This window comes from Haliaeetus leucocephalus, unplaced genomic scaffold (assembly GCF_000737465.1).
Source record: "Haliaeetus leucocephalus isolate CR32 unplaced genomic scaffold, Haliaeetus_leucocephalus-4.0 Scaffold984, whole genome shotgun sequence".
Taxonomy (NCBI): domain Eukaryota; kingdom Metazoa; phylum Chordata; class Aves; order Accipitriformes; family Accipitridae; genus Haliaeetus; species Haliaeetus leucocephalus.
Genome location: NW_010973420.1, coordinates 3,624,971 through 3,642,600, shown reverse-complemented (window position 1 = coordinate 3,642,600; position 17,630 = coordinate 3,624,971). Strand labels below are relative to the sequence as shown.

The 17,630-nt window shown below is 35.5% G+C and overlaps 1 protein-coding gene across 5 annotated transcripts in view; it reads left to right on the top strand.

Moving 5' to 3' along the window:
• ATP2B2 (ATPase, Ca++ transporting, plasma membrane 2) overlaps window positions 1-17,630 on the top strand; it is a 194,570-nt gene that overhangs the window by 102,933 nt on the left and 74,007 nt on the right. For 4 of the 5 annotated variants that reach the window (XM_010584461.1, XM_010584460.1, XM_010584459.1 and 1 more), the window contains 4 exons: window positions 3,775-3,816; window positions 5,575-5,739; window positions 7,992-8,206; window positions 9,746-9,988. In XM_010584461.1, the coding sequence (XP_010582763.1) occupies window positions 3,775-3,816; window positions 5,575-5,739; window positions 7,992-8,206; window positions 9,746-9,988 (665 nt within the window). The remainder of the gene's footprint in view (window positions 1-3,774; window positions 3,817-5,574; window positions 5,740-7,991; window positions 8,207-9,745; window positions 9,989-17,630) is intronic. The other variant, XM_010584463.1, reaches the window with a different exon arrangement.

Sequence of the window (17,630 nt, the reverse complement as noted above, 5' to 3'; positions counted from 1 at the left end):
TGTTCAGTTTTTAAAAGCTTAGAAGTTAAGGTTATAAGCAGATGAGAAAATTTTACAGAAAGGTAGTAATTCATGAAAATTCGTCAAATTTTAAAGTATGGTATTTAGAAAAGGTAAATTTTTAAAAGAAAATATGGGAAGCAGCAATCATTGTTTACAGCTTGTTTACCCCAAATTTGATTTCTTTAGAGAAAGGAGTGCTTACCATTGTCCAGTAAAGCACTACCCAATTCCTAAATCAGGATTTCCATGTTGGATTGTTGGGGTTGTTTTGGCATTTGGTATTCAGAGAATTTGTTACTTAAAATTATATTCAGATATAGCAATACCATAGCAGACTCGGAGAAATGTCTCAGCTGAAATACTTTACATTTACTGTTCTGTCAGTTCTGGCATATGTCCACTACTGTTCAACTCCTGCAAAGCAATTTGCAGTTTTAATATTCAGAATATTTTTATGAATTGTAAGTGAAGTTATTTAGCAAGTGCATAGAAGAATTATCTAAAACTTCATATTTGATACAGTGGAATCAGATTTATTCTTTTTCAATTAATCTGTGTTTTACTAATGCACTGGCTCTGATATCACACTGCATGAAAGAATTTCTAATGATTCACTTCAGATATGTTTCACTCTTCTCCCTATATATAGATTTGCAACGTGAGTCTGTTCTAACTAGCTGCAGGATATAACTGACTTGGCATGAAGAGGGCTATAACTCAGTTCTATTGCAAGATAAGACATTTTGGAAAACCAGTAGGGTATTTTAAATTTTTTGCTCCATCACGGCACATGAGAACGTAACTCGATTAGCTTCTTCGGTTGCTTCCAAGCAGTTCCTCCAATGTACAAATAATGTCTAATGCCAGTGACAGGTCTTTGTTATTCTGTCTCATTGACTCTTCATAAAGGACTGGGGGAGGTAAAGGGGAGTCTTTTCTTGCAAAGTTTATTTGGAGAAGTAACTGTCTTTTGGAGTAAGAACTTGGGCAGTAATGGTTCCATGGGTACCTTCCAAAAGGCAGAAATTTTAGTAAGGCAAAGGCAAAATGCAAAACATTTTATATGCAAATTCAAAACCTTCACAGCAACTGCAGAATACCAGTCATATTAGGAGATTCTATAGTCTTTTCTAAACCTTCAGATTTTTCATCCTTGCTTAGAAAAGTGATAAAAATAAACTCAGATGAATTCCTCCAGATTTCAGGGCCCAAACACTGCCCCTTTTCCTTCCTTATTTCCTAAAAGAGAAGAAGAAAAGATTTGCAAAATTTATGTAAAAATATATTATATTTTTTAAGAATTATATAAAAATATTATCAAAATATCAATAGATACTCATCCTTTGAATGTTTCTAAACAGTGCACGAAGGTCAGATAGATGGGATAGTATTGCTGGTCCTAGCACTAACTGAAAGGAGAAAGGATCTCTCAGCACTAGTGATTCTATCATCTTAATTTCTTTCTTAATTTCTTTCTTTGTTCATAATTTGTAGCCAAGTGCAGGCTTAAAATTATTTGGAACAGGAGGAAATAAATCCTTTATAGTATTCTCTTCTTTATCATAATTACCTAAATTACCCATTCTTTGTTATTCTATCTAAATAATTGCAATATAACTAGCTATGATGACTCCCCCCCTCCGCAATAACCTAAATGCAGTAGCTGATGAGGTTAAGAATATATTTCTAAATACACGTGTTTACATTGTTGCTAACAATTGTCCATTTTGTGTACTGGTATTTTTAGGTAGTCAGGGTAGATGAATTGTTAGTGTAATTCGTTACAACAATTATGATACCCCAATTAAATAGCAAATATATATCATAAAGTTAAATACTTAGATTTACATAGAAAAACCAGTGTATTTTGTGTTTGCCAGGGTTTGGGTTTGGATTTTTTTTAAGTTGAAGAATCTTTAATTATACTGTTTTAAGTTTTTGAATTGTATTCTGAAAAAGGAACTATAGAGCAGGACATAGAGCAGACTGTCTGCTCTAAATTAATGTTTTCCAGTGCTTAAGGAAGGCTTTATCTTCTAGCCAGAAATCAGAATCTCTAGAGATGGTTTATGTCTTCCACTAACTTTATTAAAAACCATTCTAAGAAAAATAGCCATTAGGCAGATATCAAGTTCAACTATGCACTGTATGCAAATCCTTTTTAAGGAAATTTCACAATGAAAATTAACTTGGTTTTGTTCAGGTTCACAGATTCGTGTCTCATGGCAAAATGTAAGTCTTTGGAAGATAGATAGTGCTTTTAAAAAGTCATATTATAGCCAAGGTGGGAAGAGAGTTAGGAATATAGACAAGCAGTTGATGCTAAATGGCTTACTTCAGCATATTTAGTAATCCGAGTACTGAGATGATTGTATGTAGCAATACATCCTTTCCTTTACTGTAATTCTGTGCTTTTGAATTTCTCAGTGCCTGTAGCCTGTTAGTATGGGGTGAAATGTTATGGTGAGACATTTATGACTGATTTGGCCATTTTTGCTCTTTTTGAGAGGGAAGGTTTTAGTGATCTCCCAATTACTGAAGACACAAACATGCAAGAAATGCATCTTAGCCTTTCAATTTTGCTACTATTTATTCACAGTGTAGAGTGAAAAAATTAATACATACATTAAAGCATAATTTCTTCTGCTTTATTGTGCATGTCAGTACCAGCTGTATTGCAGGAAGCCAAAAGAGCCAGACTTAACTGCTGTCATATTTGTTTTATAAACTCCAATGATACATTTCTTATTAGAATTTGTCAAAAATCCAGTAAAGGTGTGTTAACTATTAATTTTCCTTAACATTATTTTTTTATTGTGCATTATACATAACTACAAAAAGAGAATGTCATCCATCTAATATAATATCTATAAAACTCAAATAGTCACTTCCGTAAGATAAATTCATATATCACTGTGAGAGTTTCATAAGGGATCCCATCAAGAAATTTTGAATACATTTGAAATTGTTTAGTGGTTATTCTGAATACCAAAGTTTTGTATGCTCTAATTTGTATTTTGCCATTTTTATTTCACACACACTTTCAAACGATGTATTTTCAATTTAAAAAAAAAAACAAATAAGGACTTTGATATGGCAAGACTATATGTAGCTAAAATATTAAATTGGAAATTACAGATGCACTTGGCAAATCTTTCTTTAGGATAAGCTTGACTATAGGATGGTCACCTGGCACTTGTATTTACAGGAGTAACTTGCTAAATAATACAACCAAGTGAGGAAGATGTCATTTTAAATCATATCTGATTTACATTTTTATTTATTTATATTTATTAACACTATTATTTCTATTTTGTCTTAATTTACTAAAAATAATGAATTTAATTCTGGAATACATTAAAAAAGTCCTACCCTGTACTGGTGTGTGCCAAAATTATACCTGTGGATTTTTTAAGTCACAGCTCTCTGAAATTTCAGTTCAGGAATATTATTCAAATTCTGCTCTCCACTGGATTCTTTTTATTAGTTTCACCCTCTTAATTTATGTAATTTGCTCAAAAATATGTGCTGATATTTAGTATTTTATGTGTTACAACATTGAACTTGACTGCAGTTCCTTGAATATGTCCAGCTAAGTTGTCCGTGCTTCTAAGTAAACATATAGTAACAATGGCTACTGATCATAACTAATTATTTGTAACATGCTCATTACTTTCATCTGCCCTTTTTATTTAAACTCCCATTTTCATGTTCTGTCTTGGGTGAAGATTGTTTACTGTCTGTTGTCTGTTGAAATTTTTCATCATATAGGCAAAATGCAGGATGGGAATATGGAGAACAGCCAGAACAAAGGTAATCTTCTTTCATATTAAGGAGGTTGTGGATTTTATTTTTAGCATGTAGTTAAATTCTTTTAAAAAATAAAAAGAAAATTTGTGATTTGTGCCTGTGTGTGAAAATGGCCCTATTGTTCAAACAGAATGTTAAAAAACCCCGAACAGCCAAACCCAGCAAAAGAACCTACCAAAGAGATTGTAACTTTACAGAATTTTGATATATCAGATATTTAGGACAGGAGAAGATCGGTATTTCTAATAAGCCATTTATAGATGATACTTTCATGTCACAAAGCTTATTTGAATTCGTTTTTCTTGTGCAAGTTATGTATGCTGTGTATTGTTAGTGAATTTCCAACCCTATTTTTGATATGTCTTGTCATCTTTGGTGTTCAATGGCATTGTAAGGACATGTTTTCTTTTGCAGGGAGAAGGTAAAGCAATAACAAAAGGAAACTTTAAAGCCAAGAGGTTATTTAGCAATGTAAAAGTGTATTATAAGGGTAAACGACTGGAAGAGTAAGAATCTTAGGAATTTCTTATTTAATGTACAATCTTAGGAAGAAATTGAAATAATTATTTTGCTTTCTCTGAAGCAAAAGTCATGGTTCCCTTTTTATTACATGAGACACAGCTATCTTGATTTCTTTAGGTTATGCCAAATAAGTAAATTAAACTATAACTTTCTCTTCTCAGATAATACTACAGATTGCAATGGTGATGGATCAGAAACTGAGTAGATAAACTTAGTGGTTAATGGTACAAAGCTATTAAATAAAACGATATTAAATGAATAAGTTTTAAGGTTAGATAGGTGAATTAGATTTCCAGGTCAAATAAGCATGGTTTTGTACAATTTTTCATGAATGTCAAAGCAAAGCTGTTTCATCTCATTCTATTTAATTTACTTATGTCTGTGTGCAATACAAAACAGACACATACACATATATAAACTGGAATGTCATTGCTTTTAAAAGACACATCTTTCTCTTTGATACTAAAATAAAGTTTCCTTATATTAGCAGTAGCATTCTTTCCAGAAAGGATGGTTTAGCCTTTAAATTATGTGTGCTTTTGACAGGAGAATGATGATAGTATCACCATTGGACCTGATGGTTAAGTTACTTGAACACTGAAATGCTAAGGAAACTTTTAAAGTCTGGTATTATCTAGAATAGTGGTTTGCAAAGTGTGGTCCACTGGCCCATGCAGTCAAGAGAAGTGGCGCATGGATCATCTGTGGAACCACATTACCTTAAAAATGTTTTCATTAAAAATATGATTATAAGGGTGCATTGTAATCTATGAGACATACCAAAATTTAGAGAAATACAGACTGTCTATTTGCCGAAGCATTTGGGAACTGCTATTCTAGGAAGTCCTGCAGTACTGATGTACTGTTACTTGCCAAGTAATTTGCAAGACATTAAGTGATATATATGTGTATAACACAGAATGTCATTGGTGGATTAAAAATAAATAAATAAATAAGTAAAAATCAATGGTTTTCGCGGTACTTGAATGGCGCAGTACACACCCCCATATGGATGGAGTGCACATGGGTCTGCTTGTTCATTTGTGCCCCCGCAGAACCCCACTGGGTCTCATAGGGGTGTCTGTCTGCCATGGAAGTGTAATTCTGCACAGTTACAATTATCTGTGTTGCAATCAGCCCCTGCAATGGGAGTTGCTGATTGAATTCAGTAAGTATCAACACTAAGGTAGAAAGAGTGAAGAACCCTTTTGGAGTAACAGTTTTGTTCTGCATTATTAGCCAAGCAGCAGGATGGGGCTGCTGCCATGGAGATGCAGCCACTGAAGAGTGCAGAAGGGGGAGAGGGAGATGACAAAGACAAGAAGAAATCCAACATGCACAAGAAAGAAAAATCTGTTCTTCAGGGAAAGCTGACCAAGCTGGCAGTCCAGATAGGCAAAGCAGGTATGACTGGGGAACTGACCGCATAGCGGTGTGTTACACTAGCAACAAACGGTTTTAAAGCAAGTTATTCTTAAAAGGGATAGGCCTTTTGTACTGCAATATTTAGAAATAGGTCATCATAGTACTGTTCTAAGGATAGTATGTGGTATTGAATGTCTTTTATTCTTCTAAAACTTACCTTTGGCTGTCAAGAAACTGGAAGCTTTGGGCAACTTGGATTGTAATGAGTATTTGAATCAAAATGAAATGTAGCTTTTCTCATAGTCAATATTCCCAAGTGCAGTAATTACATATTTAGTTTCCCCCCCCCCCCTAGAACTTTTGACTACACAATTTCAGAACCTCTAATATAATCTCAAAATATCACTCACACACTATTTCCCTCTTATGGATTCTGAAATCATTCTGCTCTCTCTTAATATCTGTGTTCCTGCCTTCTACCCAAATATGACACATCTGTTGACTCTTGTTTCCAGTACCATCTGGTCCCTACTGTTATAAGTAGCACTTCTCCAACATGTAGGTAGAAAGCGAAAATCTTTCATAATGACATAATATTCATGGTATTAAAGGAACCTCGATCTCTATCCAGACCTTGGCTGAGGCCCTGCGACAGACTTCTTATTTTGCCTCGGTTCAATCTCCTTTATCCTTCTTTACCAGTTTGATTTTTTTCTCCTGCTATTCCCTCTCATTCCTTTTTAAGTTCATTACACTTAGTTGATCACATAACCCCATGATGCCACTTCTATCTCTTTGCCTGAACAGTGCATGATTTGGAATCTATGGTTGTCATGTCTTTAATATCCAATTTCATGCTTTGCCCAGTTTCATATTCCTCAAGCTTCTCTGCTTTGTTGCTAGTTGTACAACAGTACGCATTGATATAAAAGCACTTCATTTCTCATCATCATTAATTTCTTAGATTAAGTACCTTTCTACATTGCCTTCTCATTATTACTCTCTTTGGTATTTCAGCAGGCATGTGAATATCACTTTTAAAGTAATTGTATAGAGATTTCTAACCATAATGTGGCAAGTAATATGAATTAAATTAATTAATCATTGCCTCATTGGGTTTTTCTTTGTCGTTGGGCAATCTATGGGGATGTCTTGTGTTGTCATGAGTATTTGCCTGTACAGTATTTTAATGGATTTTCCTTTATCCTCTGGCATTTAGCAATCTCCCCGACTCATCTGTTTCCTGTCAACCTTAGCATCCCTCAGCTTACCATTTTTTTTTTTTAACTTCAGTCAAGACATGAAATTCACAGCATTCTCCTTCTACTGTATGATCTCGTTAGAGAAAAATTAATTTATTCTGAAATGCAGGCTTAACTGCTTCATAGAGACCTGCCAAAAGGCAGTAATCATAGCAAGGCAAAATAGATGTTCTGATGGAGTTTTTATTTGTATACTCAAATCCAGGAACAAAATTGTGGAGGAGGAGTGCTATCTTAGCAACGTCTGTGTCATTGGGAGAACATATTAAGTCCCCAGGACCTTTTGTGAATTCTGTGAAGTATTTATTAATGTCTCTTTTGCTATACTGTCAGTGTTGTACCTCTTTTGAGCCTCTTCTCATAAAAATATGCACTGTTTGCATATATCCTTTTGAAAAGGAAAACCCTGGAAACGCTAGTTTTTAACACATTTTCAAGAAAAACAGTAAAAAACTGTTCTGTGGACAATTCTGCAGTATTGCTTCATTGCATTCGGCCAGACACATCAGCAGGGCTTTTCTAAAGCAACATAAACTACAGGAGATTCCTTTTCTCAAGCCTCTTAAGATAAGCTTATTTAAAAGAAAGATGAGTGTTTGAATATGGATAGACTAGTAATTTGTAAAAGGTGGAGGTCAAAAGGACAGATAAATGTTGTACCAGGCAAAGTAACGTACTAAATTGAAAAAAACTTAGCTTAAGCAATAGTGGAACTCCTGTTGAACTAGATTGACTAAGAAGTTTTAAAAGCAGCAGTAAGATGGTGCTTAAAAATTAATGCAGTATGATTCAGCTGTTCTGTAGAATTCAGTGTTTCCTTGTTCACTGGAATGTATGGCTGTTGTAAATGTATTATCGTAAAGTTTTTTCTACGTTGTAAAATTTATCATTTTCATCATTACTGGTACTGGTGAAAGATGTCATGTAGAATAAGAAAATAATTTCATATGAAATTCAAATGTAGATTTCTAATTGCACATGTTTTTAATTGTGTTTTGTTTTATAGTAATTGATTATTTCTATTTTCAGGTTTGGTGATGTCTGCCATCACTGTAATAATTTTGGTACTCTATTTTGCCATTGACACATTTGTGGTCAACAAGAAGCAGTGGTTGCCTGAGTGCACTCCTGTCTATGTTCAGTATTTTGTTAAATTCTTCATTATTGGTGTTACTGTACTTGTGGTTGCTGTTCCTGAGGGACTTCCACTTGCTGTCACTATTTCTCTGGCCTATTCTGTAAAGGTAAGAAACATTAAAAATAATTGTGGGAGAAAAATGCTGTTCAGTTGAGTTTACTAGTGAGTTAGTCTCAGGTTTTATCAGGTGTGATGAAAATTGGCCTGTAAATTAACGTGCTCAAAATATTAATGAGTGTGAAATTTCTTTAAAGTGAAACTTTGCTTTATATTGAGAGTTTTTCTGACAAAAATGCAAATACATATGTATTCTAATACATATCTTTAAAACTATGCAGTGCAAGAATATCAAACAGTGGAAATACCTGCTTAGTTTGCAAGGTTACCAGGAATTTATTGAGCAGAATTTACTATGAGAACAGTCCAGTCTTTTGATACAGAATAACCTTGTCTTCAAATTTTCTTGTGGAATAGTACAAAGTTTTGTCAAGGATTTGAAGTCTCCAGGAACACTTTTCAATGAAATTAGAGTTTCACTGGAGCTTTCATGTACTTTTCTTAAATGCAGTTGCAGTTCTTTGTAGCCAAGGTAAATGATTCTGTTAGGAAATTAAAGAGGATTAAAATCCTGGACTTGTGGATTACTCCATTATCTATCTAGGAGTTATCTCAGATTGTTTTAGCAATTTAGTCAGATGGGCCTTATTTAAACATTCTGGGAATCTTAGATGAAGATTTTGTAAAGTTTATTTCCATTTAGTATGTAAACAATTTAACATATGAACATTAAGAAGCAACAGCTTGATTTGTATGTAGACAAACATCACTATTATTAGGAAAAAAGAGCACATCTCAAGCATGGGATTTTGCTAATAAAGACTTTAGCTGCTTTTAAAATATTTTCATGTTCTTATGTCCTTCATCTAACACATGCAGCATGTACATGTGTATCTATATTTGCAGTATCAAACTGCAATACAGCTTTGTGTACAATTGGTGATATTGTGCCCTATGAATATAAGATATTATCTGACAGTAAGGGTCAGGTGACTTGGCATAGCATTTTTTAGTATTGAAAACACAGAAGGAAGGATAACATGTATTTCCAGGATGGCTGTGCATCTTGTGAAAAATATGCACTGTGTAGTGGAGTAGTGTATAATGGTGGGTTTTTGTGCGTGTGGGTTGTTTGTTTTTGTTTGGTGGAGGGTTTTTTTTGTTTGTTAGTTTCTTTCTTTCCCAAAATGTATAGTCTCTCTGTGTGCTGCAAGATAAAATCCTGGCATTGGAAATAGTATTTTAAAAAAAGTCTAATATTTGCTATAATGATACTGTTTTAAAAATCCTGTTATCTTCAGTTTGTTTAGCTAATCTTTGCTGTTCTAGCTATTCCTTAAAATGTATATATTCTGCAAAAAAAGGATGGAACTATGTCCGTTTATCAAAGGTGAAATTATTTCAGGTATAGTTACTGCTCGGTTGTCTGTAACTGGGGCTTGGGTTATTGGCCCCAGTCAAATTCCTAGTTTACTAAGCATTATGTTCTCATGAACAAGACCAAATACATGCTTTTTTGCTTTTTATAACTGATGTTAAAAATCTGTCAAAGCAAACCTTGAAGGTTTTTTATTTTGCCTTTTCTCAGAAAATGATGAAGGATAACAATCTGGTCCGCCACTTAGATGCTTGTGAAACTATGGGTAATGCTACGGCCATCTGCTCCGACAAAACAGGGACGCTAACTACCAACCGGATGACGGTTGTCCAAGCCTATGTTGGTGATGTCCACTACAAAGAGGTCCCTGACCCAGATTCTGTACCCGCCAAAACCCTTGATTTGCTGGTTAATGCAATTGCTATCAACAGTGCTTATACTACAAAAATTCTGGTAAGGAGGCTTTTTCTGTTGATAAAATGAAACATAGCAGAAGAGTTGTAATTTTTTTAAGCAATGTTAATTCCTTATCATCCTGTTGTTGATTATGAAGCATTAAATTCTGTTGAGGTCCTCAAAATGAGAACAGGTGCAGTAAAAACCATATATTTTATGTTTTTCTTTTAAGGGTAGGGATGTACTTACAAGTACAAGACCGTGCTACGTTTAAAAAACTCCTGCTGTTATTTTGGGATGGCCCAGTTTTGGTGCAGGTAAATTTGCTAACACAACTAGTTTTCATGGAGACTTCATATGTGTAAAATTATTTTTGCGTGTCTAAGAACTTTCGATTCATTCTCAGATAGGACAAATTGGATTGGTTAAATCAGTGAGCTTAATGATCTTGATTCATTCTGGTTTCAAGTGAATTACAACCAGAAGTATTTTATTGAGTCTGTAAAGGAGGGCAAAATGGAAATATCCTGTTTACTTGTGGCATTAGATTCTTCTGGACAGAGCTAATTAAGAGGCTGAAAACTTTTGCATTTCCAATAGATTTGTTCTTTGAAAGGTCAAGCTTAATCTTAATATTGCAGAACAAATACATTCTTTTTAGTTTCCAGATTTATGTATTGTCCTTTTTAGAGCTCTATGCTGAGCTGTATAATATAGTCTTGCATGCATTTCACGTTTGTTTTAAAAGTAGTCTTTTAAAATACAATCACAGAAAACAATTGGTGAAATACTACTGAGTGCTGGAGTATATATTTCCTTTAATTCTTGCTACGTAAATATCTGGATATTAGTAACAATCAGCACTTGGAAGAGGAATGTTTAGAGAAATCTGACGCATATATGCAAAGTGTGTTTGTAGCAAAGGTGGTTTTGAAATTAATTTTCCCGAGGCTTGTTTAGCCAGAGTTAGTGTCTGAAGTCGAGCCACAGCTTAGGCACGTTTCAGACAGTCGTCTGTGCTGTGATGCACTCGCTCTTCTGTGCTCACTGAAAAACCCCTGGAAAGGGAAATGTGGGAAGAACCAGCCCTGAGGCAGCTTGAGCCGCTTCCTACGTCAAGAGTGGACAGGGAATCCTACAAACTCTCTATCAGCTCAGAAAGGTGCTGTTAATTGCCACCTGCCAGCTGAAATCAGCCAGCAATGCGAGTGCCCCACTTCTGTTCCACTGTAGAGACAAATAGCTCTAGTCAACTGAGGTTGGAGCTAGCCCTTTGGACTTTGAACTGAGATATTCTGGCAAAGCAGAACTCGCTCAGCCGTGCACCAATTTCAGCTGTGAGCATCCAACTAGTGGCACCAGTTCCCAACCGAATCCTGGATCTTATCCTATGCTTTTCCTGTGGTCTGTCCAGGTTGCAATCAATCGGGTTAGCTGAAATGAAAGATGGACCTTCCATTCTCAGGTGTTTGGTGTAAATGCTGTGTGATAGCTCAGTGTGGATATTTTCTGGCAGTGGCTTTTTTAAATCTTAATTTGCATATTTGTAAATTAGAAAGAATATTTTACTATTGCTGGGTAAATCACGCTTTCACAAATCAGTATAACATTTGATTGTTGGGGAGAGGAACATGCATCTTAGTTATTTTAATATTGTTACAGCCTAAGGAAGGTTAGTTACTTCCTTCTGTAGAAAGAGAAATAGAATCAAACTCACCCTCAACACACAGGCTGGGATTAAGACAAGGTAATAGAGACAAATTGGGATGAAGGATAATAGGTAGCTATATAAATTTGTGTTTGTATAACTGCTACCGTGGTAATGCTAGTCACCAGCATCAGTCCTACAGAGTTTGACTTTGGGAGGGCTTTGGAAGAATGTTACCAATGTTGGCAGAATTTTCCTCATTCTTAAGAAACAAGGCAGAGGGCAGGTAGATTGAGTGGTAGTTAAGTCAGGTGTGACTGGCAGAGCAAAACTCAATGTCAGCTGTGCTTCATTTGTTTTATATTTTGCTGTTCATTTTGAATGCCTGAGATCAAACACAGTAACAAAGTGTTTCTGTTCCACTTCCATACCAGTTTGTCCTCTCTGAATCTCAGAATAGATTTAGGTTTCTGGGTAAGGCACGGGAAGGCATCAGACTTTCCAGAGCAATGCATCTGTAACATTAAGTTTAATGTTCTGTCTTTCTCTTGTGGTAATAGTTTCATTTGACTGAAAAATTTCTGGTCAATAGTAGATCTAAAGTTTCACTTTGGTCTCAATATATATTTGAATTTATTTTTTTTTTACTCTGGCTTGACTCCATTGCTTCTTGTTGAAATTAGTTATGTGTGCCTATTAAAAGGAGTCAATACTTCACCACTGCAGTTCTTTTTTAGCTCTGCACAGAGACTGATTCTCTGTAAAATTGATAAATGGGTGAAATCCTCTGGAAATCACCCCTGTGCTGTATGCGTATCAGATAACTACTTGAACTTATCTGTGTAAAATTAATGGTGTTTCTATTATAACAGTATCATAAGATCAAGCCTTGTGGTATGGACCCCATGAGAATTACAACTCCAATATCAGAGGAGTTCATTTTATTCATTGTTTATAGCAAGCTTAAGCTAAATTTTAAGATACAAGGTATTGTTCCATAGCCCTCATTCATTTTAAATCATAAATAAATACAGTAAAAAAATACGTAAGGGAGTTGTTTCCAGGATGAAGTATACAGAATTATTTTTCTAGCTCCTAATACTGAATGCATACTTGTGCACTCAGAGCATATTTAATCAAATTGTGAATATCAGCTCAAACCCACAGGGCTTATAAGTTTTATGTCACTAAGATTGAATTTTACATACTCTATTTTTAGATATCTAGTTATGCGTATGCTGTAAATTGCGCTTTGTATGAACTTCTGTTCGGAGTAATCACATATGGGACCATAAAATTAGTCAAGATGCTCTGCTGAATGAGAAATATTCCCTCTTGCATTGTCTTTTGATTAAGGGGCAACTGAACCATTGATAAAAATATAAAAAGAAAATAATACCACTGCTTGGGATAAAAGATTTGAATTTCCCTGAGAAATTAAACACAAATTATTCCAACTGAACAATAGCATCATTAAATATAGTTCTTTTTAATGCTTTCCAAGGATTAAGTAACTGGGTGAGCTGATTTTGTGTTCCATTAGCTTCAGAGTAACTTTAATGCTGCTTTTATGCCGTTTATGTGAAGCTGTTCTCCAGAAAACCTTTGTTTTCCAGTATTCATGTTTCAGATAGCTTTCCCACATGGAAATAAAAATTAGAGTTCATACGTTTTTGCATGTGAGCTGTGATGAGGATTATAAGGCATCTCTTACTCTGAAAACAAAATTTGTATTTTGGGAATACTTTCATTGCACTTGGAGCAGAAATACATTGATCTTGAATATCATGGAGCAATAGTGAAATAGAGACTCCAAATACCAAAACTAGTGATTTGAACTCTTCTATTGAGCTCTTGCTTGCATAAATTCAGTTTTAATTGGAAAAGTATTTGTTCTTCTAATTTCCTGAAAAATGTCAGAGGGCATAGATGACATGCTTGCTGGATGGGTATAATGTGTTCCTGTTAAGAAGAGATCACAATTAGTATTTGAGTGATTTTCAGCACCAGTGGAAAAGACCCAGCTGAACCTGTTATTGTTAGGATCTAACACAGGCATTTCATTTGGTACTTGATAGGTGCCTAGGGAGCAAAAAAGCTACTTATGTCTGTCGTAGGTGAGTATCTGGATCTGCATCAGGAGGACTGTTTTCAGTTCTGACGATCTGAGTATCATTTGCTGCATTTGCATAGTATGTGGCACAATGTAGTGGCATCCTTTAACCAAGGGTCTCGAAGGGAAAAAGGCAGAGATGTCACAGAAAAGTGCAAAACGTTCGCTCCCTTCCACAGCTTCTGCCAACTTAGGAAATGAAGTAAACTTATGTTAGTCTGTATGTTAGTAAATGATAGTCGAGTAATGAATGTGATCTTGTAAAACTTTTGAAACAAAAAGGCTTCTGTTGGATAAAACCAAAAGCGGGCAAATGAAGCAAAAAAAAACAAAAAAAAAAGAAAAAAGAATGTAGACAAGTTTATTGCAGCCAGAATAGAGAAATCAATGTTTCCTGTTTATCATATGGCAGAAGAACACCTGCGTATGACACTATAACATCTGTCTAAGGAAAAGTGAAGTTACCAAGGTTGCTGCCAGCACCCAAATTCCAACCACATTCCTACCACAGCTGTAGATGAGGGTCTGCACCGTACGCTCCAACAGACCTCTCCTCACAAGGCTGCAGGGATAGCTTTGAGGGCCCCAAATAACCCCAGCAGGGAGGAACAGGAATTCCCCACAATCTTCCCTGAGAGGAGTTTTTTCTGGGGGAGAGCGATGGTTGCCCTCCGTGGGAGAAATGATGCTGAGGACACAGGCTGGCTGCGGGGGTGCGTGGCGGCAGTAGCAGTAGGATGGAGCTGCAACATGGGCACAGCCATTACCATTTACTAGGAGAGAGAGGAAGGTGTTAATTCACCTTCTTGCTTTGTGTAATTACTTTTTCCTGAATATATAATAAATGACCTTATTAAAATAAGTGGAACAAAATTTCTAACTTCTTTATACTGAAAGCAGTTTGAGAGATTTTGAGACAGAATTTTATTGTTAAGGATAAATAGCTCTTTTTACTGATCGTCTGATGTGGAATACTGGAATCAATGCCCTTCATACCTTCCTGGAGAAAAGGGGTGGAGGGAGGCTGGCAGAGCAGGTAGGTAACCCATACTATATGAAAACCATAAGAAATTACAGTCTACAGAAGTGAAATGGTAAACGTAATGGACAATAAGATTTTAGCACAACAGCTGCTTCACAGGAATAGATGAAAATCTACTGTGGATATTGAGAACATGGATGTAGTAGCCAGGTGAAGGGTTCTTTTTATTTGTGAAGAATTTATTTGCATCCAAAAGAAGTACCGCTATCTGGGTTGTTGGGAGACATAATGTTCCGGTCAGAAATGGTCTTTAAAAAGGTATGCAAAGTACAAAATACACTTCCCTCTTGCAGATTTTTCTTTTTAAAAATCAAATTTAAAGACTGGATTTCATTTATCAAATGCTTGAATTAATTTTGTGTATTTTTAATTTTTTTTAATTGGATGAAAAAAATTTTCTCAAGAATAATATATGTATGCACACACATGTTATTTAGCCAACAGAAGTTTACTGTGACTTCCTTTTACCTGTAATAATTTCATCACTTTCAATATAGTAAGGCCTTCTTGAAAACAACTTTAAAATTGTTTTGGGGAGCGTGGACATTTGGAAGTTTCCTACTGAATTGTTTAGAAACTTGAGAAGTAGTAGGTTGGTTTATGGATTTTTCCATACATTTTACCACATTAATGTATAAAGTTATCAGTGATGGAAAAGAGGATTCAAATGTCATACCTTTTTAACAGTAGTTGCTTGCAGCTCTCTAATTCTTGTCTGACAGAGCATAGACCTTTTCTTTTATCCGTCTATATACATATGTTTATGTGTCTGTGTATTTATATGAAGTCTTGTTTTCAAAAAGGAATGGAAAAACGAACCCCTAACTGTTTAGGAAAATTATTTATTTCATTTTTACACAAAGCTTAAAACCCAATAGATCAGGTTATGCCATACCTATCAACAGAAGATCATCAGAATTTATATTTCCTGAGGCAACAGCAAAAAAGCCTGTACTTTATGGTAGCTGTCTGCCAAGGGCAGTCATGCTAAATGAAACTGCAATTGGATGTCACTAGAATTCTCTCCTTTATTCAAAGGAGAACCGTGAGAAAATAGCTTTATCCTCCAAACTACATTTTAGTTATTTTGGTATTTGAAATTGGAAAGATATTTCTACTCTCAGGTGTGGTTTTCTTAAAACCTATTCTCAAGCTCTTTGTTTCTTGTGTTAAAATAAAGATAAAATTACCATTTGTTTTTACCGTACATGAAGGTTCAGGTCACCTCTTACTATACCCAGATAAGTTCACCCATTGCTGCGAACAATGTTCTAAGTTGAAATAGATACTTTAAAAAACCCCAAGAAACCTCAACAAAAACACATACACAAAAAACGGGGACAGAAATGGGGACAGAAGTGGTAAAAAAAATTAAAGATAGATTGAGGAAACCTTTCATTTATGATAACATTAAATGACAACCCTAGTAAATGGCCTGGCCTAAATTCTGTTTTATTCCTTCTGTAGTTCCCTACCATTAACATTAAGCTGCAAATATAACTGGCAGCTCCAGTTGTTGACTTGAAGTCTGTGAAAAAGATCAGTCATTTATTAGACAGACAGTCAAGTTGTCAGTCAAGGTTGACCTGCCTATAAGAAAGCAGGTCAGCTTTGGGGAAGAAGAGACAGTGGAAGGAGGAATGAGAACTCCAGAAAACAGAATGTCGGAATGAGAGCACATTGAGGGGAAAAAAGGTAAAAGTGGAACGAAAGGAGGAAAGACGATTATAACTTGGCAGCAGCAGAGTTTGCACATATTCTTCACAATGTGCTCCCCCTTTACGGCTGTGCGGCTTTCCCTGTTTTACTGCACCACTTTTTCTCCACATAGAGTTGCAAGCTTTGTGCACGGGGAGGTTTGCACTAGTAATTTTGGTACAGAAGGGGTTGAGTGAATTGTGGTGACAATCTGAGCAGAGACCATCCTTCGTAATATTTTTTTTTACCTCTGCTTTCTTTCCTCAGGCAATGCTCAGAAATAAATTCTACCTTTAGATAATGTGTCAAAATTTCAGTAATTTGTGTTTTACGGTTGAGAAGGATGGGGAGGAGGAGGAGTGCTATTTGACAGCCATTTTATGCAAGGATGGATCTGTGGAAGGTTTTATCCTTACATAACAATACTGAAAATCCATAAACAGTGAGAAGCATATCTGGGATGAATTTTTGCAACTTAGCCCATGTAATGACACTGGACTGGCTTGTGGTCGGTGTCATCTGGCTTTGGACGAGGGAGGCAAGAGGAAGGAGCAACAGGCTTGAATCATCTTTCTGCGCTGTCACTGTGGAATGCATGTGGAGGGCAAACCCCTCTAGTTGTAGTGTACTTAAGGCCACCCAGAAAATGTCACTAGAAAAATGTACTGAGAGGAGAATCCTCAGCTGACAGCTTGATGACCTGGTGTAGGAATTCAAGTGTACTAATTTTTTTCACTGTCTGAAGAACAAGTGCGTTTGTGTGAACTCATGAAGCTCTGCTCCAGGTTTTCCAGTTTGTGTTTTGCAATCTTAGGGGTACAGTAAGTTACTAAATATACAATACAAGGAGAAACACAGAGGAAAATCTGCTTTTCAGAAAATCAATGCTTGATTTTCAAGGTGGAATGTTCCAACTCAGTAGGGTTGGATTTAGGTCAGTAAGGCTGTCTTGTGAGTCAAGTAACTTGAGTACTCTAAGTCTTCTGTTAGCTGCTTTCAGCACATTGGTTTGGTAATGGAAATTTGTGAAAATTGTATATGGTCTTGTTTTTGAAGTGCTCAGGCGATGGTAATAAAATATTGTCTGAAGCATTTCTGAATCTCCAGGTAAATGGTGCATTTGAGCCATTTAAAATTAAAAAATTATTTGTTTTGATGGAAATTGGATTGAAGCGATTCCTAAAAATCTGTATATCTT